Source organism: Mesocricetus auratus, unplaced genomic scaffold (assembly GCF_017639785.1).
Source record: "Mesocricetus auratus isolate SY011 unplaced genomic scaffold, BCM_Maur_2.0 Super-Scaffold_100004, whole genome shotgun sequence".
Taxonomy (NCBI): Eukaryota; Metazoa; Chordata; class Mammalia; order Rodentia; family Cricetidae; genus Mesocricetus; species Mesocricetus auratus.
Window position 1 is genome coordinate 93,368,512 of NW_024429189.1, and position 23,919 is coordinate 93,392,430.

The window sequence follows — 23,919 nt, forward strand, 5'->3', positions numbered from 1 at the left end:
GCTCTGAAGAGTTAGGGTAAGGAAGGTAAAGAGTGCTGAGTCGGTGCGCTGTGAAGAGAACTAAGAAGCACGCCACGCTGCCCTCCAGAGCACTCAGCCAAGAGCCCTGACCTTCCTCGGGGCAGCAGCCAGAAGCTACACAAAGGTTGCTTGGTTTTTTGAGAATTTCATACAGTACTATGTTTACATCATTTCCATCCATCCTCTTAATTCCTCTCATGTTCCCCAAGTCTTTCAAATTCATTACCTCTTAAGTCTTTCCCCCCCACCCCACCCCACCCCCGTCCCTCCCTTTCTCTCACACACACACGCACCCCTTGCTGAATCCTTTTAGTGTTGCTCGTGTTTTTAGAGCTAACCACTGAAGATTAAATGTCAGGATTCTCATCCCTGGAGAAGACTGATTCTTCCTGTGCCGTCCCTACACCCTCTCCCCCCACCCCCCCTCCAGACAGGATATCTCTGTGTAACAGCCTTAGCTATCCTGGAACTCTGTAGACCAGGTTGTCCTTAACTCAGGGATCTGCCCGAGTCTGCCTTCTGAGTACGCCTATTCTTCCATACTTAAGTAGCCTTTGACTGCCTGTAGCTCTTCATCTAGGGGTGGGACTTTGTGAGATGATCTCCATCTATGCTGGCATATCAACTGTTAGAGTCACTGTGCAAGTCTATTTTTGAGATTTTAGGGTCATACACACAAGACACTATCTCATAGCAGATGCCTGCCCCTCCTCCTGGATGTTCCCTGAGCCTGGGATATAATGGTTGTGTTGTAAATGTGTCTTCTGGGGCCAAACACCACGTGGTCACTTGTTCTCTGCATTTTGATTGGTCATGGCTGTCTGTGACAGTCTCCATCCGTTGCAGAGAGCTGCTTTGATGGGGTAGAGACTACACTTACCTCTGTGGCTAGGTGTTCAGAGGGAAGCTGGGAATTACACTGGCAGCAGGAGGGTCTCCTCCAGGGTCCATCACCTAACCAGTTATGGGTAGTTGACTCAGTTTACCAGGCATGGATTCCCTCCTCTTGAACGGTTTAAGTTCACTTAGTCCAACTAAACAGTTGTTGGTTATCCCCAAGATATAACGGCCACCATTGCACCTATTAGACCTCTTGCCTTATTGGTCATTGTGGTGTACAGGTGTCATATCTGACTGTGATTATCGATTGTTTTCCTCCCTTGGCAGAGTTCATAGCATGTTGGGATATATGAGACCTAGTCCTCAAGTGCAGGCTTCCAGGTCTGGTCCAGCTCGGTTCCTTCAGGTTCCGTATCTAAAGTGTGTGGTGTCCTCAGCAGTAGGGGCTTAACCTTCAGGTTCTGGAAGACAACTAAGGGTAGTACAGTAGTCCATATTGTTTTAGGATCTCTTCTAAACAAAGATGCTAAAGGTGTTTTGGGAAGTGGTTATTTAAGCTTACAGGTTATTTAGCTAGAACATGGTTTTCAAGTCATAAGATTTTTGTTTTATATGTATTGGTATTTTGCCTCTGTGTGTGTGTGTGTGTGTGTGTGTGTGTGTGTGTGTGTGTGTGTAGTACACCTTATAGGTGCTAAGAACTGAGTCTGGGTCCTCTGCAACAGCAAGGGCTCATCACCTCTGGGCCATCTTCAGCCCCATGGGTCACATTTGCACTTAACTCTTCCCCTGTGCTAGCGATCAAATTTGAGACCTCACATGCTGAGGAAACAGCCTACCACTGAGCTATACACTCACGTGTGTAAACAAAAATCATCTGTGTTGGGCTGGATAGATGGCTCAGTAAGGATCTGAGTTCAATTCCCAGAACCACATAGTAGAAAAGAGAATGAACTCCCACAGGTTACCCTCTGACTGCCATGTGCATACAGATAGATACTAAATAAGTATAAAAATTTTGGAAAATAACTTGGTACTTACAAGTATGAAATATTATGATAGAAACGCACCTCATGAAACATTGACCTTTGAACCCTGCAGTTTTAGGCCCCTATGATGGCAGTGTGTGGCCTCCTTCCCTCCTGCCCTGAGTGAGGCTGTCTGTGAGACTTAGAAACCTTAGCGATGTGACTAAGTGGGAAGGGTTTAATGACAAGGCACACTTCATTGCATTTTCTGACGGCTTCTTTGCAGTGATCAGGAACACTCCTAGCTCTTGGATTTCTGTGTCGGAATAGAAAAGGGCTGGCAGCTGTAGAACAGAAGATATGCTGTAGCCGTTTGAACTGAAGTATCTGGAATCTCACTGACTCGGGTGTCATCAAAACTATACCAGGCCTGAGTTACTGAGTTCTTGCAGAAGGCAGTGTAGTGGCCACCATCCAGATCGCCAAAGTGGTTCTAGGAAAGAAAGGGTGTAAGACATAGTTTCGACATGCAAATGCTCTGGTGGCATAAAAATGACAAAGCCAAAACACCTTTTAAATTGTCTGTCTCTTATACTTTGTCAAGTCTTACAGAAAGTCTGACTTGGAATTGCTTGTATATTGTACTAATTGACTTTAACAGAATTATAAAGTCAGTATATATAAGGTTTTAAAATTTGGAGATACTGTTTGTGTATGGGTATCTAGCCTGCATATATATTATACATGCATAATGCCCAGTGTCCATGGAGGCCTAAGAGCATTGAATCCCTGGAACTGGAGTTACAAATGGTTGTGATCCCCCATGTATGTGTTGAGAACTGAACCCTGGACTCGGTGTCTCAATGCTGCAACAGTAAAACAGTAGCCGGCGAAAGAAACTATGACTGCCAAAGCCTAAAATACATTCTAGCTGGCTTTTTACAAAGTTTGCTGACCCATCATATAAAGAAAGAAAATACAGCAAATGATATGCTTAGACACACTTCCACCTTGCAAGCCCTAACCTTGCATCTGTGAACAGCATGGAAGACGACTTAATAAGTCCTAAGCCAGTTGTAGTTCATACCTGTCATCCTCGGATCCTGTAAAACCATTAGTACTAGGCATGGCTGAAATCCCAACACAGGAGGCTGAGGCCCTCCCCAAGTTCAAAGTTTGGATCATACAGCTTTTTTATTTTAATACGTGTTTCTCTGCATGTATATCTCTGGACCATGTGTGTGCTGGTGTATGCAGAGGCCAGAGGAAAGTTTTGGGTCCCTGGAACTGGAGTCACAGATGGTTTTGAGCTGCCATGTGGGTGCTAGGAACCAAACCCAGGTCCTCTGCAAGAGCAGCAAGTGTTCTTAACCACTGAGCCTTCGCTCCAGCCCCTTTCAGCCTTTAGATTCCTTGTGCACTACAGAACCAGCACAAAGGAGATAAAAACCAGCTTATGTTTCCTTAATCTCCATCTTGTCTCTTTTCATGTCATTAAAAATGGAGGAAGCAGATTGAAGAGCAGAATGAGGTGGATGGTAACCAGAGCATTTGAACCGTGAAGTCACCCAGGGGACCTGGAGAGCTGGGCTTAGGTTCCAGAAAGCAAGCTGGACTGAGGTCGCCATACCTCAATGGAAGACACTTGCCACCAAGCCTGATGGCCTGAGCTAGGTATCTAGAACACACATGGTTTGAGGACTGACCCCTGCAGGCTGTCCTGTGACCTCCACACATGCATACATGGTGGCTGAAATCCCAGCACAGGAAGCTGAGGGCAGGAGATCATGAGGTGTAAACCAAAGATATCCGGGTATGGTGGATATCTTGTAATCCCAGTACTTGGGGTATGGCTCAAGACCTGCCTGGGCTACAAGAGCATCTGTTTATAAATAAACAAATATTTATTTATCTGGTTTTTTTGAGATAGTTTCTCTGTGTATCATGACTGTCTGGAACTCACTCTGTAGACCAGGGTGTCCTCGAACTCACAGAGATCCACCTGCCCCTGCCTCCCAAGTACTGGGATTAAAGGCGTGTGCCACCACTGCCCAGCATTGGTTAAATATTTTAAGAACTGGGTAATAACAAGCAAGGAGAATGAGTGAGCCAGAACATGATGTATTGGTGGAACAAATGACAATCACACTGGAGATCAGGTTGACGATTCTTCAGGGTTAAGTATACAGTTAGCACATGTCTAGCAATTCCCTCTTAGGTATATACCTAAGAGAAATTAAACTGTCCACACACAACCCTGTGTGTGACATCAATGGTAATGGTCATAAAGTAGACCCATCCCAAGTACCTCTCAGTGAATGACTGGAATGTGACATGTTTACATAATATAATGTTATTTGGCAATAAAACAAAAGTACATGCTACAACCCAGGGAAACCTTTAAAAGCATGCTGAGAATGCTCAAGCCTTTAATCTACTCCAGAGGCAGAGGGTCTTAAGGCCAGCCTGCTCTACAGAGTAAGTTCCAGGCTGACCAAAGCTACATTATCAACATTCTGTCTTAGAAACAAAACCCAAGATAAGGCAGTTTTATGATTCCATTTGTGTGGTGTGCCTAAGATGGTACACCAGTAGAAGAAACAAGAAGTCCCTGGGTTGTTGCCAGGGCCTGATGTGGAGAAGAAATGAGTAGTGAAGGTTCTTTTAGGAATACTGGAAATGTTCTAAAACGTAATTGTTCTGATGTACAAGTATGTAAATGTACAGCAAAATCCCTGAACTGTACACACCTAAGTGAAGTTTACAGTTATCCAAATAAATATTTTTAAGTCTGCAAGACAAAGAGATAGTTTATAACCAGCCAAAAATTGAGTGTATTTGTTGAATACAGGCACACACCCACACACTAACATCTGGAGCAGTGCCACCCATTGACCCACATGTGAAGACCGTGTCCCCAAAGTGGAAGGTGGTAGAACCTTTAGAGATGTGGACTTAGGAGAAGGCCTTGGGTCAATGGGTGTGTGTCCCATCTCAAGATGTGCGTCGTTGCCCTGATAGGCCCCTGCTAAGGCATGATGGGAAGATAAGTAAATAACTGCAATGCAGTAAGATTTGGGTTTTCCCAGATGCCAACCTAGAGATGCATACATGCCAGGCAAGCAGTCTCCCACTGAGCTTTATGGCCTCGGACCTTTAATGCAATAAGAAACACACAGGCAATGTGATCGAAAAACAGGCAAAAGACTTAAGACTTGTTTTCACACACAGAAACAAAACTCAGTGGAGCACACTAGTACACCTGAAATCCCAGCGCCCAGGAAGCAAGTTCAAGGCCATCCCATCCATTGTGAAAGTGCAAGGACAGACTAGTTCAAACGCTGTCCCACCATGCAAGCATCTAGAAGATCCCTACAGAAAGCTACCGAGTATAACAGGGACCTATGGCCACCACACTTCCTGGTGCTGCTGCTAAGGTGTGAACTGGAGAAACTCCTTAGAAATGCCACCGGGCTGACTTTACCAATGCTGGCGTATGCATACCCACCCACCGGGCTGACTTTACCAATGCTGGCGTATGCATACCCACCCACCGGGCTGATTTTACCAATGCTGGCATATGCATACCCACCCACCAGGCTGATTTTACCAATGCTGGCGTATGCATACCCACCCACCGGGCTGACTTTACCAATGCTGGCGTATGCATACCCACCCACCAGGCTGACTTTACCAATGCTGGCATATGCATGCCCACCCACCAGGACCGCACTCCTACAAACAGATTCCAAAGTCCGTGTGTATCTGTTCACCAGAACACGCACGAGTGACTATAGCAATACTCAGAAGTAATGGTCTAAAGTACACCAAATGAGTAGGTTATGGTGTCTTACACAGTGGACCCTGTCCAGTGATAGAAAGAACTCTAATGTGTAGCAGTGTGGATAACTGTTACAGAATTTAAGCCAAAGGACCAGATCCTAATGAGGACATAGCGCAGGATGCATTTGTCTAAAGCACCAAAGCAGAGTTACTGGGTTAGAGGCGTGGCCTCTGCACCTGAAGGAGGGTAAGGGCAGTTACACACTGATGGGGATGTCTGAGTCCTGGGTTTGTTTTATTTTTTGTATTATGCTTGCTTGTATTTTGAGACAGGGTTTCTCTTCATAGTCCTGTCTGTTCTGGTACTCACTCTATAGACCAGGCTAGCCTTGAACTCGAGAAATCCTCCTGCCTCTGCCTCCCGAGTGCTGGGATTAAAGGCATGCGCCATCACTGCCCAGCATGAGCCCTGTTCTTAATGCATGGATGTGCTCACTGGACTACTCACCAAATTGTATACTCAGATTTTCTGTGTTTTCCTTTAAAAACAATGTTTTTTGAAGGCAGGGTCTAATGTAGCCCAGGCTAACCTCAAGCTTATACAGATGAAGATAACCTTGACCTTCTGGTCCTGCCTCTACCTCCTGAGTGCTTAGATTATAGGTATACACCACCAGTGGCCGTTTATGGTGCTGTAGATTGAAACTGTGTTGATACTTTGTGCTATAACAAAGCTTGCCTGAAGATCAGAGTGCAGAGCTAGCCACACTAGTTAACCGTAGAGGTCAAGCAGTAGTGGCACACACCTTTAGTCTCAGCACTCAGGAGACAGGCAGACGATCTCTGTTCAAGGCCACCCTGGGCTACATGAAATTCATCCAGTCTAAAAGAAGCAGAGCTCACACAGTTAATCCCAGCACTTGGGATCACACACCTTTAATCCCAACACTAGGGAGGTGGAGACAGGAGTGGAGAGAGGAATTTAAGGCGGGAGGAGAGAGGATCCTGTCTGAGGACAGGATCGGCCAGCCCTTTACTTCTCTGACCTTCAAGCATTTACCCCCATATCTGACTCCAGGTTTCTATTAAGACCTATTAGAGCGCGTGCGACAGAAACCAAGGCTTTGTGGATCCTGGGCAAGCTCTCTGTCAAGTCACATCCCTAGCCCTCCAGTTTGTTTGCATAGAAACAAGACTTTCTACAGGGTGGCTTAACAGAAACCCCACAGAGTCAAGCAACAAGTAGAACTGCACTGTGAGGCGAGTTACTGAGGGAGGACACTGGACGTCGGCAGCAGAAAAGCAAACTTAGGCCCAGAGATCTGGGGACAGCAGCACAGTGGCATAAGTGATATATCCACCCTGGCTACCCCAGCCCTGTAGCAGTGACAAATTTATTGCAGGGTGAGGGTGAGAGACTGCCCACTCCATCAGCCATGTGGATTATGGTGAATCTGGCTAGTGGAAAGCCTGGCAGCCCGCACAGACTTGCAACTTTAACTAGATAACTAATCTGATCCACATCCTCACAAGTAGCCTGACTTTGGAAACCATTTCTCATCATCTCCCTGCCAGTCTTCAGGGTGCTGTAGCCGGGAACCATCTGGATAAGGGGCCGGTTGTCTAAATGGGAATCCAGTGTACTGTGACTGTCTGAAGGGTTAGGAAAGACACGCTCTCTTGATGCTTTCCTTCTTCAGTCTTCTATATTATTTCCAGTGATTTCCTTCTCTCACTCTTGATGTTTTTCTTCTAAATCTATATTCTTCCTTATTCTCTCACTCTTAATGTTTTCTCTTTTAAGATTTATTTATTTATTATGTATACAGTGTTCTGTCTGCATGTATCCCTGCAGGTCAGAAGAGAGCGCCAGATCTCATTACAAATAGTTGAGAGCCACCATGTGGTTGCTAGGAATTGAACTCAGGACCTCTAGAGGAGCAGTCAGTGCTCTGAACCTCTGAGCCATCTCTCCAGCCCCAATGTTTTCTTTCTAACTCTATTCTTTCCCTTACAGCTTGCATACCACAGCAAAATCTTTCAGGCAATATAAAAATTGCAGTGTGGTTACATTCTATTTTTCAAGTGAATGATTACAATGAATACAAGTAAACAGCATGTTTTCCCTATCCCTTACATGATTAAACATTTTATATATTACAGGTAAAAAATTATTCCCCAAAACTCAACGTACATTCATACCCAAGCAACTTGTTATAGATTAACAGAGTTTAAATAACAATTCTTTTACTGGCAGGTTGAGTTTTGTGGTTACAAAAAAAGAACCAGTTACCCTCTTATCTTGAAAGGTAATCTTATAAAGAATCGTAAAAGAATCACAAACCTAAACTTTAAACATGGAAACAATCAGTCAGCTCTACTTTAAGCCTTAAGGGTACCTAGATACTCGGTGTTTTATACGAGGAGACTGGGGGCAGAACTGGGTATAAGGAATTAATATCACCTTTGGTCATCAGCCAATCCTAGCAAGAAAGGCATGTCAGCTACTGATAATTGGGCTGCTTTATTCTTGCTCCCTGACCTTAAAGAGTTCATCCATCATTCAACTATGTACCTTTCTAAAACTTTAGATTGTCTTCATGGTTTTTTTTTTTTAACCTCAAAGTTGTTTAACAAAAACATCTTAGTCTTAGTTGTTTTCTAAGCTTTGTTTCAGCTATGATGCACCTGTGGACATATCTCCCAACATTAAGAGAATTTAAGCTAGCTGGGCTACTGGGACTCAATTGTTTTTCTTAATCATTAATCTGAACTGTGATCTATACTGCTCCTTAGGTGAAACTCATAGGCCCTAGCTGTGTGGCACTTTGTTTTATTTTTAATCATCAAAACTCTAAAATAGTATTATTACCCATTAGTACAGCTTAAGAAGAAATCATCTCCATAGTAACCCTTAGGTAAGATGCCCAGTAGAATGGAATGTTTCCATGAGATGAACACACTACATGACAGGCAGTGAGGATGTCCCCATACCCATTCTCACCATGCCAGACACCAGCGAGAGATGACAGCGGCAAAGGACACTCCAGAGTCTGTGGACCCTGCCTATCCGAGATTCACCCCTCAGGTGAATTTGTCTCCTGGTGGGCTGACCTGAACTTCAAATGCCATCTGCTGCTCCTCTGACGTGACCCCGGCAAATGCCACATACTGACACCAGATACAAAACAACGATGTCACTTAATAACCCCAAACTCAACCAGTAGAAGTGGGAACTGTGCATCTTCAAATCTGGACAGAGAAGATGGAGAGGAATGAATGTTTCTGATAATAGAGGGTTCCAGAACCAAGGAACACTTTCTCCAGACAGCACGTGGGCATAAACAAGACTGGCTGGAAGAAGTCTGCCTCAGCCTCTGGCAATTCCAACAAACTGGAGCTGGGATATGCTTTTGTTAGCAGTGAAATGGGGGGTGGTGGTGAATCTAGAGTAGTCTGTGTTTGTGAATCCTGTGTGTGAGCGGTTTTGATTCTTACAACAACCAGGTACAGATCTGCAAAATCAGCAGGACAGAGCTGTATGGTCATGTTAATCAGTCAGTACCAAAGGGTTAGAGATGAAGGGGAACGTGTGGATGGTGTGTGAAAATTATACTACAGAGCCATAGTAACAAAACAGCATGGTGCTGGCACAGATGTGTGGGTCAGTAGAAGAGAAGAGCCCTGTGCAGCCACAGACCCCTACCTACATGTGCATCTGCACTGTGCATTCCTGGTGCCTGGGGAAGCCAGAAGACGGAGTTGGAGCCCTCTGGAACTGGAGTTACCCATGGTGTAAGCTGCCCTTGGGTGCTGGACCACTAACCACCAAGCCACCTACTTTTTGACAAAGATGCCAAAAATACTCAGAAAAGACAGCATCTTAGCAAATACTTCAGAGAAACTGGCAGCTGCATGTAGAAGAAAGTGGATCCTCTGACCATGTATAAAAATCAACCCCAAATAGATCAAATGCCTTAACACAAAACCTGAAAGGTTACAGCTATAGGAAAGGGTGGGAGTATGTGAGACATGAGGATGGGCAAGGACTTCCTGACAGGACTTAGCAGCTAGGGAAATAAGGCAAGCAAGAGCTCATGAAACTAGATATAGTCAGATGTGGCTTTCACCTAGGTGCTATGAAAATGTACACACACCTGATGAGATTCAGTACTAAAGGAAATCAGAAACTGCAAGAAAGCTGATGGAACTGGAATGTACTGTGTCAAGCGAGGTTGTAACCAAAGCCCAGAAAGACAAACCCTGCATATATGAATCTGCGATTCAAACTTTTAGATTTCTGTGTTAAGTCTGTTCTAGTCTTCTCTGTTGTGATGAAACGCTGGCCAAAATGGGAGGGAAGAGTTTATTTAACTCACGGTCCTAATCTCAGCTCATCACTGCAGGAAGCCAAGGAGCTGAAGCAGAGCCCATGGAGGAACGCTGCTTACTAGCCTGCTCCTTATGGCTTACTCGGTTTACTTTTTATACTACTCAAGACCATCTGCCTAGAGGAGACACTGTCCACAGCAGGCTGGGCCCTGCCACATTAGGAAGGAGGAGACTGGATCCCTGAGGCTCCTTTGTCAGTTAGTCTAGCTGATCAGTGAGAGACTTTGTTAACAAAAGGTGGAGGGGCTAGGAAGATGGTTCAGTGGTTAAGAGGGTCCACTGTTCTTGTCTGGGACCCAAAATCAACTCCCAGCATCATTACTAGGCAGCTTACATCTGCCGATAGGCAATTCTCTCTCTCTCTCTCTCTCTCTCTCTCTCTCTCTCTCTCTCTCTCTCTCTCTCTCTCTCTCTCTCTCTCTCTCTCTGTGTGTGTGCACGTGCATGTGCAAAAGTCTAAAAATATCAAAGTAGTCTGACCTCCGCACACAAATGCACACATGTACACATGCACCACAAACACCTATACCTCCCTCCACGCACATACCTTCTCAAAGAAAGCATGATGGCAGAGTGTCACAGCATTGTTCTAGGCAATAAATTTTTAAAAATGTGATTCCAAAAACCGCAGCAAAAGTAATGCAATAGATAATAACAAATAAATGGAATGGCATAATGAAGACACCTAAGAGTGAAGGGAAGACCTATAGTATGCAAGAAAATATTTGCAATCCATATCTGATGAGGATTAGTATACAAAATATGTAAGAAAACAAGACGGGCATTGGTGGCGCACGCCTTTAATCCCAGCACTCGGGTGGCAGAGGCAGGTGGATCTCTGTGAGTTCAAGACCAGCCTGGACTACCAAGCGAGTTCCAGGACAGCCTCCAAAGCCACAGAGAAACCCCGTCTTGAAAAACCAAAAAAAAAAAACAACAACAACAACAAAATATGTAAGAAAACAACTTGAGCAAGAAACACTAACTTAAAAAGCAACTAAAGGACCTAAGTAGATTTCCCAAAAGACAGGGCTGTAAGGGTGAAGGATTACACAGAGATTTGAACTGTGCCTGGTACACAGGTTAATCAGGTAAGCATAAAATAAATGAGAAACGTGGGGACAAAACTCATCGATGAGGGACTGGAGAAATGGCTAGCAGTTAAGAGCACTGGTCACTCTCGCCGCTCTCCCAAAGGACCAAAGGTTTAAATCCCAGCACCCACATGGCAGTTCACACCTGTCTCTAACTCCAGGTCCAGGGTATGTGGCACTTTCAGACATGCAGGCAAAACCCCAATGTATAATAAAAAAAGATTTTCCAGAATCAGAAACAGATAAAATGAGAAGTTAAAAACTAAGGTTGAGGACGCAGTACCTTTGAAGCTCACATTAATTAACATCTACATCTGATGGGAAAAAGGAAGAAGCCACTGTTAACCCCAGAGTGTGGGGAAAAGAGCTGTGCGGAGAGGAAGGGTAAAAGGTATAAAGGAGACAGTCTACAGACAGGGTAAGAAGGGAGCACTGGCCGCCTTTAATCCCAGCACTCTGAAGCAGAGACAGGAGGATCTCTGAGTCTGAGATCAGCTCGTCTAGAGTGAGTTCCAAACAGGCTCCAAAACTACAGAGAAACCCTGTCTCGGAAAAATAAAAGACGTAAGCACTGTGCAAGTCCAAGAGTGGTTCTAAACCCGGAATGTGGAAAACTAGACATAATCCCCTCCCCTTTTACAAGGTCTCGCTGTGTAGCCCTGGATGTCCTGGAACTCACTACGTAGACCACGCTGACCTTCAAGTCAGAGATATTTGCCTCTGCCTCCTGAGTGCTGGTGGTGCACAACAACACACCTGACTTCACTTTTTCATGTACTACTGAGCAATAGATGAACTGGCAGGATCAATTTCAGCACATCAGAGGGTCCTGTGACAGGGCTGCTCTCTGGAAGGACCCTCACCATCTGATGCAACAGCTCATACCACAATCCAGGAGCCCAGAGAATGACTCGATGCTAAGGTTGGTTCGTGCGGGAGTTAGTATGAACTAAGCCCCTTCCTCTGCTAGGGACCAGTCACAGCTGACTGAGAACCAAAGGGAGCCCGTGGGACAGCTTCGGGCAGGCGTGGCATCCTGGGACTGTAAAGTGCCTAGTGTGTGGGGGCTGACTGCAGAGTGCTTCATGATTACACAAGGCAAGCAATTCCATGGGCCTGACCTCCAGGAATGCATGTAACCAAGACTCAGAGCTCTGCAGTGGCCGCCAAGTGGAGGAGGGAGGAGGCAGAGGAAGGGACGTTCTATTCCTTTAGTATTTGAAGTTTCACTGGTAAACTCACCACCACTGCACAGAGGTTGTACTTCGGATGTTTCCGGAAAACTGGACAGATGTAAGGAGTGATGTCCAGGTTGGTGAGTGGGTACCGGATGTCTGTCCTCAGCTTCCTCTTCACGGAGCCCTGGATGTCAAACCTGGAGAAATAAATGCATGAAATTCAAAGTAAATGTCGTGAATGAAGTCCACGTCTCTAGACACATTTGACATAGAGTAACTTTTGAGGTGATATTCTAGCATATAAATTACATCCTTATTGAAATATATTTAGAAATGCTAGACCCATTGGCCTCACCAAAGTGGGTGAGCAAGAGACAGTGTGGACTTCAGCAAACCCTGCCTGGTGCACAGACAGCAAAGCAAGCGTCCGTCTGGGGACCGCGCATCAGATGCTGCAGAGGCCTGAGTCACATCACCTCCATTTCTTTCTTTGCTCTCTCTCCCCCTCCCTGCCTCTCTCTCCTCCTTCCTTTTCCCACTGCCCCTCCTCAGAGTCTCACTATGTAGCCTTGGCTGGTCTGAAACTGTATAGTCCAGGCTGGCCCCCAACTCATACAGATCTGCCATGTCTGCCTCCAGAATGCTGGGATTAAAGGCGTGCGCACCACACCTGCCTTCTGTCTTAGTGTTGGCATTGTTAGCATCCTTGATTCAAAACTGAGTTCTCAATCTGTTTTAGTAAGAAATTCTGTTCAAATCTTTCACAATAGAAGTCATCAAATCTAAGCTCTTATCAGGATCATTCAGAACTTTTAAAAAATGTTCACCCAGAAAATGTGCTGACTTAGGTATGAGGCAGAAGAATTAACTAGATGAGATGGGTCATTCTTGGGCCATAAAGAAGAACTCTACTCCCCCAAACTAAGGGGATGCCCTTTGCGGTGGTTTGAATGAAAATGACCACTATTGGCCCACAGGGAGTGGCACTGTTAGGAGATGTGGCCTTGTTGGGGCAGGCATGACCTTGTTGAAGTGTGTCACTGGGCTTTGAGGTTTCAGCCACTAACGCCAGACCCAGTGTCTCTCTTGTCTGCCGCCTGTGGATCCAGATGTAGAACTCTCAGCTTCCTCTCCAGCACCGTGTCTGGCTGCCTGCCACCCTGCTTCCTGCCATGATTGTTTAGGTAGAAGGGTTGCCTCAGCAATAGGCCCCTCCTCCCTGTCCAAACCCTGGCACTCAGAAAGTAGGCCAATCGGTGGCTGCTCCCCTGAGATGCTCAAGACCCTGAGCGTGGTTTCTCCTCCTCCAAGAGTCACCTGTGAGTGCCCAGCTTTGTTTTGTTCTATTTATTAAACCTGGTCTTAAAAATTTGGGTGGATTTGGCTTCTTGCATCGACAGAGAATCCCACAACCAGAGATTTTCAAAATAACATCAATGATGATGGACTAAACCTCTGAACTATAAGCCAGCCCCAATTAAATGTTTTCCTTTATAAGAGTTGCTGTGGTCCTGGTGGCTCTTAACAGCAACAGAAATCGTAAACCACTCTGTGACCTGGCCTCGCCGCAGATCATCCCCAGAAACATTAAGAGTTTTACAGACTGAGCCAGGCGTTGGTGGCACACGCCTTTAATCCCAGCACTCGGGAGGCAGAGGCAGGTGGTCTACAGAGCTAGTTCCAGGACAGCCTCCAAAACAATACAGAGAAACCCTGTCTCAAACCCCCCCCAAAAAAAGACTTTTATAGACTGGATGTTCATGCTACACAATATAGTGACTTTATTTCCATTTGCCCAGAATGAAAACAAGGCCACTGTCTACCAGCTGGCTAATGGAGAAATAATTGTAAATCTACACAAAGGATCAAAACACAGCAATGACAAGGACCTGCCGCATACATACACAAGCCACCTCAGAAACATTGTGTCAAGTGAAAGGAACCAAAGTCAAAAGGCTGTGAAAGCAGCATGGTGTAGGGTGGTCTAAGAAAGGCAAAGCCCCAGGGATGGAAAACATTAGTAATTCCCTGGGGTGGGCTATGGGGATGGGTCAGGTGACTGTCATGCAAGCTGAGTTTAGATGCCTGGCAGCCATGTCACTGCCAGGAAGCACATGCCCCACCCATAACCTCAACTCTCGGAGAGAGACCCCCAATACAAACTAACTGGATGATCCAAATTGGTGAGCTCTGGGTTCCAGCCAGAGACACTGCCTAGATACATAAGGGACTGGGGAAGACATCAGACGTAACCTCTGGCCTACATATGCATGTACCCTCACACATAGGCATCCACATATTTTTTTTTCTTTTTCTTTTTTTTTTTTGTTTTTTTTGAGACAGGGTTTCTCTGTGGCTTTGGAGGCTGTCCTGGAACTCGCTTGGTAGTCCAGGCTGGTCTCGAACTCCCAGAGATCCGCCTGCCTCTGCCTCCCGAGTGCTGGGATTAAAGGCGTGCATCACCACCGCCTAGCTTGCCACTGATTTTAAACAAGCTACATATTAAATGGATAAACTATTAGCACGTGAATACATCTCAGTAAAACTGTTGAAAACCATCTGTCCACAAGATGTCAAGATCCACATACCTTTTTAAGTGAAAAACAATTATTTTTGGTGCCTTGGAAATAGTGGCTCTCACAGCAGTTTCTTGCTTGATTTCACAAAAGGAACAATGGATTTGGTTGTTCCAGGTCAATGTGTCTTGTTGGAAAAAACACTGGAGACAGTCCTGTTGGGGGAGAAAGACCCTGCTGGCGTGAGAAGGAAGCAGAAGTTGGTTGTGCTTGCCTGTAATCACAGCACGTTGGAGGCATAGGACTGAGGATGGTGGGTTTAAGACTGGCCTTGCAATACAAGGAGAGCCTATCTCTCAAAGAACAAACAAAACCACAAACTTTGAAAGAGCTGTGTAAACGTGCTTCTGGGAGTTTTTCTAAGGAACAGACCCAGGAGTCATCCCCATCACCACAGTCCTGTAAAATCGACCTAGCTGGGGCTGGTGGCTCACACCTTTAATCCAGACACAGGAGGAACTCTTCAAATCCAAGGCTAGCTTGGTCTACATAGCAAGTTCCAGGCCAGTCAGGGCTATACAGTGAGACCATGTCTCAAGAATAATCAATAAAAATCTGCCTAGCAACAAGTGATGCTTTTTTCACCAAGCTGCTGACATGGGCTTAGGTTCTTTTCCCACCAACAATCTATGAATTATCACTTTCACTTTGCTGGTGTATTTCAGAATAATACAGACTTTGAAATTCCTACTAACTAATCAGACAGCTGTTTTCTATTATAAATCTGCTCACTCAACAAAGGGGGAGGCATCTGAAATCAATCCTATCTCATGGTTTGGGGTGACAATTCACAGTAGATGAATTAGCCCCTCCCCCAGATGACATCTCCAGCCAGGCCCTGCTTCTGCAAGTCATGGCTTAGAGGAGGAGAGATACAAACTGTTTCCATTAGAACTGCCAGTGCTCCATTCAAGAATCTGGCATTCTTTCCAGTAATCTTTATCCTTTTGATCTAAGGGCAAACAAAATGGAAAGCAATAGAGCTCTGTTCCCCAACTATATATATATATATGAAAACTGTTGCCAGCAGGTGTTTTCACAATCGCAAAAGAAAAAACTGTGCAAAATTCTGCAAGAAAAGTACCCAATTCCTGATTGTCCCTAACCAACCACTTCCTTCCCAGACCCCACCTCCCCGATTACATACTGGTTAATCCCAGAGGCTTACTAAGCCACCAGATGCCTCTCTCTTCCCAACACAGCCCACTGCCTCCATCCAAAGTGTAAGTCTGGAGTCTTAGGAGCTGGGGAGATGGCTAAACGGTTAAGAGCACTGGCTGCTCTTGCAGAGGACTGGGTTGAGCTCTCATGTGGTGGCTCACCACTGTTTGAACTGCAGCTTCAGGGACTCTGACGCCCACCCTCTTCTGGCCTTCTTGGACACCGAGCATGCACACGGTGCACATAATGCACACTCTATATAATAAAAATAAACCTTCAAAAAAAGAGTCTATTATAGCTAGTCCTGGCCTTAAACTAGAGTATGGAGGTGAGTCGTAAGGTCTTCTTAGAAATCACAAACTCCCCATATCTCACGAGACTGAATACACTTCACCCATATTTATAATTTTGAGTGAGGTCATGTCTTGAGTACATTTAAAAATACAACTAGATTCACAGTAACTATTAGGTTGCCTTTCCAAAAAAAATGCTGTTCATTCATGCACTTCCTTTGTTTATAACTTTAAGGCATACAACTGCTGTCTCCTACTAAAATTAGGAAATAACAGCCATGACTTCCATCGCAATACCTGAGAGACTCAGGCAGGGTTACTTGAACCCAGTGTCCCAGGCTATCCTGGATGACACAGCAAGAAAACCCTGTCTCAAAACAAGAAAACTTATTCAGCAACCGGGGACTCCCTACCTGGAGGGAGCACTCATATTCAGATGGGATGGGGAGGGAGAGGACAGTGAAAACTTCATTCTTGTAGGTGCAGTTCTCACACTTTAAACATGTGATGCTGTAATTGAGCTGTCCTTCAAACAGCCGGGTGATGATTGACGTCTCACTGACCGTCACCTTCCGGGAGCATTTTTGAGCAGATCTTTTCTCATATGCTCTTCTTCGGCAGTGCTGTGTAAAGGGACAAATTCCTCTTGGTCATCTAGTGGCTACAAAAACCATGGAAAACAGAATGGCTGCTTTTTCTATTAGAATGGCACATGTCGACCAGAAAACAGTTCGTTTGGATTCAGCCAGAACAGCAGGAGTGAGATTTGATGACTGAACTATTTCCCTTTCTGGATGAAACTAAAGAAGGATAGTAATTGTCCTGGCAGAAGAAAAGGTACTTCAAGGAGAGACATTTGTGTCCTCCCTTTGGCTATCAGAATACTGAAAATAATGGTCCTTGAGAAACTGGATTGCTGCTCTCACCACTGAATGAAACCGGGTGTGGGTGGAGAAGGGGCCAGTCTCCCAGACAGAGATTACACACAGTTAGTTGCAACAACTTATCAGACTGTCTTGTAAGAAAGATGGGCAGGGAAAGAATAAAGGGTCAGTGATGAGCAGGACTCACTTTGAACAGATTCTTAGTTACGTACATTTCTAGACGCCTATTTACTCCTAAACCCCATGTCAGTACCCCAAAGTTGACTTGGGGATCCCTGGACCTCCTCTTTATTGGTTTCTCTTCCCAGTCTAGCCACACTGGTCCAGTGTTACTGTCTCTAATTGTACTCCTGAAGAAGGTGGGAGCTGAACCAAGCTTGCTAAAGCTTTGACCCTTTAAAAACGTTGGTAACAACTTGGCAAACTAGGCAGGCACTGGCAAGCCACATGGCCCTCAATGGGAGGACAGATTCAACAGGCCGCTCATGGACCCTAGAATGCTTTCCCGAGGGCCCTTCTGGTCTTTGGTTTCAGCCAGTGAGCTGCTTTTGTACCTGTATTTAGCAGAGAACCTGAGTATTCAGACACTTTGTTTTGAACAAAGGTAAATCTTTCCTGATCAGTTTGCCCTGGGCTTTGCTTTCCAGTTGTCTTGGAGGTTTCTGTGAGCTGCTTGATTTTTGTTGAACCATTTGGGTTATTATCCCTTGAACATCTTAGCAAATTTGGAGTACTGTTAGGCTACTGGGCATCTGCCATATGCCAAGGAAAGCTGGAATGTGAGTATCTCAGATCTCTCTGTAATTCCTGCACTTGGAGAGGGGGGCTGAGGCAGGAAGACTGGGAGTCGTATACCTGCCTGACACAGTAAGACTCTGTCTCAGAAAAATAAAATAAAAATAGATATTTTAAAAATTTTAGGAGCTGTGGAGAGACGACTGCTCTTCCGAAGGACTTGAGTTAAATTCCCAACACACACATGGTGGCTGTTAACTGTGTGTAACTTAACTCCAGTTCCAGGGACTCTGATGCCCTCTTCTGGCCTCCATGGGAATCTGGCAAGCAAGTACACATACATACATACATGCATGCATATTAAATAAAAATTAAAAAAAAATTAAGTTAAAAATAGCAAACCAACCAATAAGCAACAAATATCCTAACCTGGACATTTTCCTCAGGACCCCCAGCACCCGGATCTCTCTCTCTCTCATGCATGCACATGAAAGCAGGGATTCCCGATAAAGGTGCACGTTTCACATCTCCAGGCTCAAGGCAGTTACTTCTTACCTTTTTCAAAGCTTCATGAAGTTCATTGAGGACGTAAATCAGGAACTCCTGTGCATCTTGCTGGGTCTTTTTCAGAAAAGCTGGGTAAAGGCTGCCAAGAGCCGACAGAAATATCTCTGGTGAGACGCAGTCTGAGTCCCCAAGCCACATGTCTGTCATCAGGTAGGCAAAGGCGGTGGTGACCTCAGTGCAGTCCCTGGGAAGAAGAGAGGGACAAATACTCCCTGCTGGGTCAATGAAAGGCCAAGCCGCAGGCGCAGGAGCACAGCCCAGGCTGCATCAGCTGTGCCCCCTACCCTGGTATGCTCAGCCCTGTGCTACGGAGGGACCTACAGTGCCTGGGCTCCTACAGCCCTTCACAAGGACTCCAGCAGGTCCTTCCGTCGCCATCGCCCAGGGGAACCAGGAGGAGGCAGAGCCCAATGAAGAACGCCTCTTACTTCTGAAGAGCGGTGATGTACTTTCCGGAGAGGAAATACTCCACCAGTGGAGATATGCTGCACAGGCACTGCAAGATGGCGTTCATGTAGCAGGTGTTGCCCAGGTTGCGCAGTCCCGTCACGCCCTGGAAGTGTAGCTGGCTCTCAGACTCTGGAAGGGAGTCGTAATCTGCACACTCCGAACTGCGTGGGCCATATGGAAGGAAAGTGTTTGCAGGGAAGAGAGTAAGTGCACGTGCCAGTGAGGTCCTCTCAACTTAGGAAATAAGAGTTCTTTGGCAGCTGAGAGGCCTTGTAACCTAGGCAGTCTCGGAACTGACCGTTGTCTCACTTCCCATCTCAAAGTTACCTGCCACTAGCTTGGCCAGAAATGGCTTTTGCTTGTTTTGCTTTGAGATAGGGTCTCCCTATGTAGTCCTGGCTGGCCCAGTATTGGCTCAGCTCACAGAGATCCCCTTGCCTCTGCGCCCCGCCCCCCAGTCCTGGGATTAAGGGAGTGCATTGCTATGGCTGGCTAGGGAGGATTCCTAATGAGTTTTCTCTCAAACTTTCTCTCCAAGGACAGGAGGATTTTTTTTAACTTAGTGTCTAAGACTGCATCAGGTAGCCTGGAACTCTGAACAAGGGTGTGACATTAAGTTTTCTTCCTAAAAACTATAGCAGAAGATTGGAGCAGAGCAGCCTTCCACTTCCAGGTCCTAAGGCTGCTTGCCTAAAAATGCAAACCTTCCTTTAAAAACCAACGCCTGAGCCAGGCAGTGGTGGTGCACACCTTTAATCCCAGCACTCGGGAGGCAGAAGCCGGTGGAGCTCAGTGAGTTCCAGGCCAGCCTTGTCTACAGAGTTCCAGGACAGCCAAGGCTACACAGAGAACCCCTGTTTATAAATATCCACCCCCCCAAAAAAACCCAAAGCCTGTCTTCTTTCTGGATAATTCAATTATTGGTAAGAATAACACTATTTAAAGATAACAGTAACATTCATGCATATCTCACACTTAGTCTATGTTAAGTACTTAATAAACAGTCCCCATTAAGTACTTGTAACAGCCATTCAGAGTAGAAATAGTTCTCCTAAAATCCCATTTACAGATGGGATAACAGGCTTACATGAGTTAGTCGTTTGCCTATAGTAGTATCCCAAGGGGAAGTATACAGAGATGCAGAAGAAATGAAAATGTTTATCTATCTTACCCGTCTATTAAGTTATGTGAAATTATAGTATATACTGAGAATGTATACGTATATTGCTACCATTCTGAGAACATGATATATACATAGTAGGAACATATACATTCATATATTAAGAGCACAAATGTGTATATATGCATACACGTGTACATATATACGTACATGCACATATACACATATATAGAGGAAAAGAGAAAGAAAATACTCAAATTATTACTATGCTAATAACTAGTTATTATATATTCATCATATGGGTTCTTTTGTTGGTTTGGTTTGGTTTTTACAAGACAGGGTTTCTCTGTATAAGAGCCCTGGTTGTCCTGGAATTTGTTCTGTAGACCAGGCTGGCCTTGAACTCACAGAGATCCACCTGCCTCTGCCTCCCGAGTGCTGGGATTAAAGGCATGCACCCCCACCCCTACCCCACCCCACCCACAATAAAAATAAATCTTATACAAACTACAAAGACTTATTTAGGGTCGCTAATGGTAAGAGATGGGATTGGGACATCTGCCTGACGTGCAGAGATGAGGCGCTGCAGCCTCCAGGAGGCCTCCTTGCCCTGCTCAGACTCCTTCTATTATGTGACCTATTTCGGTCGGGTCACTCAACACCTTTGTCCTTCATGATCTTTCTTTCCATGTCCTGAATCTAAATTGATGTCTCCGGTAGGGCAGTCTCTCTTGGTACCTCTGCTCACAGCTACACCCATCTGAAAAGTGCTCACTGGCACATGGAGGGTCATCTGCACTTTTACTCACTGATGTCACAGAGGCCCTGGACTGACTGCTCAGGAAGTACATGTATGTTACCTCCTTGGTACCTGGACTGACTGCTCAGGAAGTACATGTATGTTACCTCTTTGGGTCCTTCGTGGGTCAAATTCAGCAGGGCCCTCCCAAATGCAACACATGCCCAGCTCCTCTGGGTAGGGCTCTTCCCCATCCCTAAGGCTACATTTAAAGGCGCACATAGAGGCTCACAGAGCATAGTAGACGCGGAGGTCATCTGAAGGGAATGGCCGATGAGAAGTCATTTTAATGGGAGCACGTTGGATTGTCACTTCCACGCAGGAGCTAAGTTTGATCCTTTTAACTTCATTTCTCCAGACTGTTTCCCTGGGGATTGTTTTGTTTTGTTTTGTTTTGTTTTGTTTTGTTTTGAATGCTCTCCCCCTCCCCCTTGTGGTTGCTGCAGATTGATTTCAGACTCAGGCCTGCTCCAACTTGGTCCTTTCCTTGCATCACAATTGTTTCTCTTCATGCCAAGGTTCTAGTGTGTTGTCAACGGATACCAGTCTGAGCTGTTTTTCAAAGATGTGCCTCCTGAGAGCGAACTTTCCATGTCAAGGCTCTTTCTGCATTGCTTATTTTCTCCTGGGTGCCACACACAAGCACCACAAAGATGTTCATCTCCTGGGTTAGCGGACGATATGGCAACCCTGCTCCCATGGTCCCTAGCAGAGCATCTGTCACCTTATGGAGGGAGGCAGATTTTCTGACTCCAGTGGATGCTTCAGTGGAGTCACCAGGGGTCCTTCTTGAGAAGGAGACACACAGACACATTGCCTATAGCACACAGGCATGTTATATGATTTACAAGCGTGATTCTCTGAGCTTAGGCTATTCCAAGGGACATGTGCTTCAGACCAGGGAAGAGGACGGCATCCTCACTCTAACTAAGAAAGCACATGGCTGTGACTTGGGAAAGCACCTGTGCTGGGGTCCTTGCTGCTGCTGGACTCCCTCAGCAGAGCTACGGAGACAGCCAAGCAACAGCGAATATGGATGAGGGGCATGGGAGGCACATATGACTGACAGCCATCACTAAAAGCCCATCCAAGTATGAGTGACAGCTTATGGAAGCTGGACTCCAGGAGTACACACAGCCTACAATTCAACAGGCCTTTTAATTACAAGCCACTCACCGCACCACACACTACCAAACCACACACTGCCTCTCCCCACCCCTGCACAAAGGCTAAGATATATGCATCGATTATTATATCTATAATGATATCCCCAGTGTGTGAGAGAATCAGAACTCACACCAATAATCCCAACTCCCAGCCTTTCCAGATTTATTTTAGTTTTTTCCCCTTATTCCACTGACCACTGAATGAGACTCACCTGCGGAACACTTCCTACCATACGACACTCAGACCTCAGCGGCACACCAGGGCACGGTCCCACAGCATGCTCTGACCTCTCCGGCTCACACTAAGTTACGAGAAGAGAGGGCTGGCTCTCCTTCATTTTCCCCTCTCTCTGGTGGTTTGTTTAATCTGCTCCTCTTAGATTTATTTCTTTTTTTCTAGTTACCTGAAAGTTGTGCCATATTTTCAAAATCTACTTCCATGAACTTTAGATATTTTGACAATATGAAGGTGAAGTCTATGTCCTTTTAATATATTTATGACTAAAGTTGAGTAGCAAGGGTAACTATTATTTTCAAGCTCTGGGTGATAAATAATAGATTTGTGTGAACATTTATATTAATCTACTTAACATATCCTGGTGAGGCTGGGAAGTAAGGAGTCCAATGTGTCTTAAAGGAAATTGCTATCTTGGTAGCTGTTTCCTGTCAGTGAGACTCTCCTGTGTAGTTAAACATTCTTGATGCTGCAACTTTGGTTCTCCCTGATATATCAGGAATTAAAGTGCCAGGCACTTTTCCAATTGTCATTTTGGTACAGTTACAAAGGGCCTGTAGACAGGACCTCATCACAATTCTGACTTCATGCAATTCTTTATTTACATTGTGGTTTTGACAGCCCTCTTATTGTAGGCTTTTCTAGAATATCACAGGGAAATTTATAAGAAAAGGAGACATCACTGGTTGATGGTAGCACACACCTTTAATCCCAGCACTTGGGAGGCAAAGGCAGGAGAATCTCTGTGAGTTCAAGACCAGCCTGGTCTACAAGAGGTAGTTCCAGGACAGCCTCCAAAGCCAGAGAAACCCTGTCTAAGAAAAAAATGAGAGAGAGAGAGAGAGAGAGAGAGAGAGAGAGAGAGAGAGAGAGAGAGAGAGAGAGAGAGAGAGAGAGAGAGAGAGATGGATCAGGTGCATGACATTTGGGGAGAGACAATTAATTCACCCCTATAATTATGAAATTCATTTCACAAAATTGACAAAACCTTGTAAAAACCCCTCCATGCTCAGTCAGCCCACACACCTCAACCTCCCTTGGTGCTAAATTTATATTTAAACTGCCTGTGTTGTAGCTAAATTATTCACTTCAAGAAGAAAAGGAGAAATGATTTCTAGTAAGAAACCACAGTGTGAAATTTAAGAGAGCGAGGTTTACCCATACTTACAATAATTTTCAATGTGATGCAATTTTGAGATCAGTGGGACTTTTCTCTGCCCAGATAGATGTGATCCAATACTTGGAGTTCCAGAAACTCAACATCCAGCAGAAATTAACTCATGACTGTGGCTCTTGAATTCTTTCACAATGATGAAGATTCAACATGCAAAGTGAAAGCAATCTTTCTTGGGAGAAATCAAGAAATGTGAGAAACTAGGGCAGAGCAAGTGGAAGGGTTCCCAAGAAAGGAATAATAAACATCAAACTGGCTGGTTGTTTAGGGCCTTTTATAGAGGATTTAGAGTAGAAACTGGACACTGAGAATCTTATCTGAGCCTGTCGGCACACACCTTTAATCCCAGCACTTGGGAAGCAGAGGCAGGTGGGTCTCTGAGGTCACAAGGCCAGCCTGGTCTGCAGAGCGAGAGACAGCCAAGGCTACATTGAGAAATCCTATCTCAAAAAACAGAGAATCCTATTGCAATTGGTTGATTTT

General features: G+C 45.3%; 1 protein-coding gene across 1 annotated transcript; it reads right to left on the minus strand.

Moving 5' to 3' along the window:
- Positions 1-1,939: 1,939 nt before the first annotated feature.
- Positions 1,940-21,344, minus strand: Usp50 (ubiquitin specific peptidase 50). The gene is given in 8 exon segments (XM_040746231.1): positions 1,940-2,133; positions 2,135-2,322; positions 12,341-12,473; positions 14,865-15,007; positions 16,720-16,929; positions 18,481-18,676; positions 18,921-19,103; positions 21,094-21,344. Coding segments are annotated over 8 exon segments (1,275 nt in total). The 5' UTR covers positions 21,147-21,344; the 3' UTR covers positions 1,940-1,964.
- Positions 21,345-23,919: the final 2,575 nt, after the last annotated feature.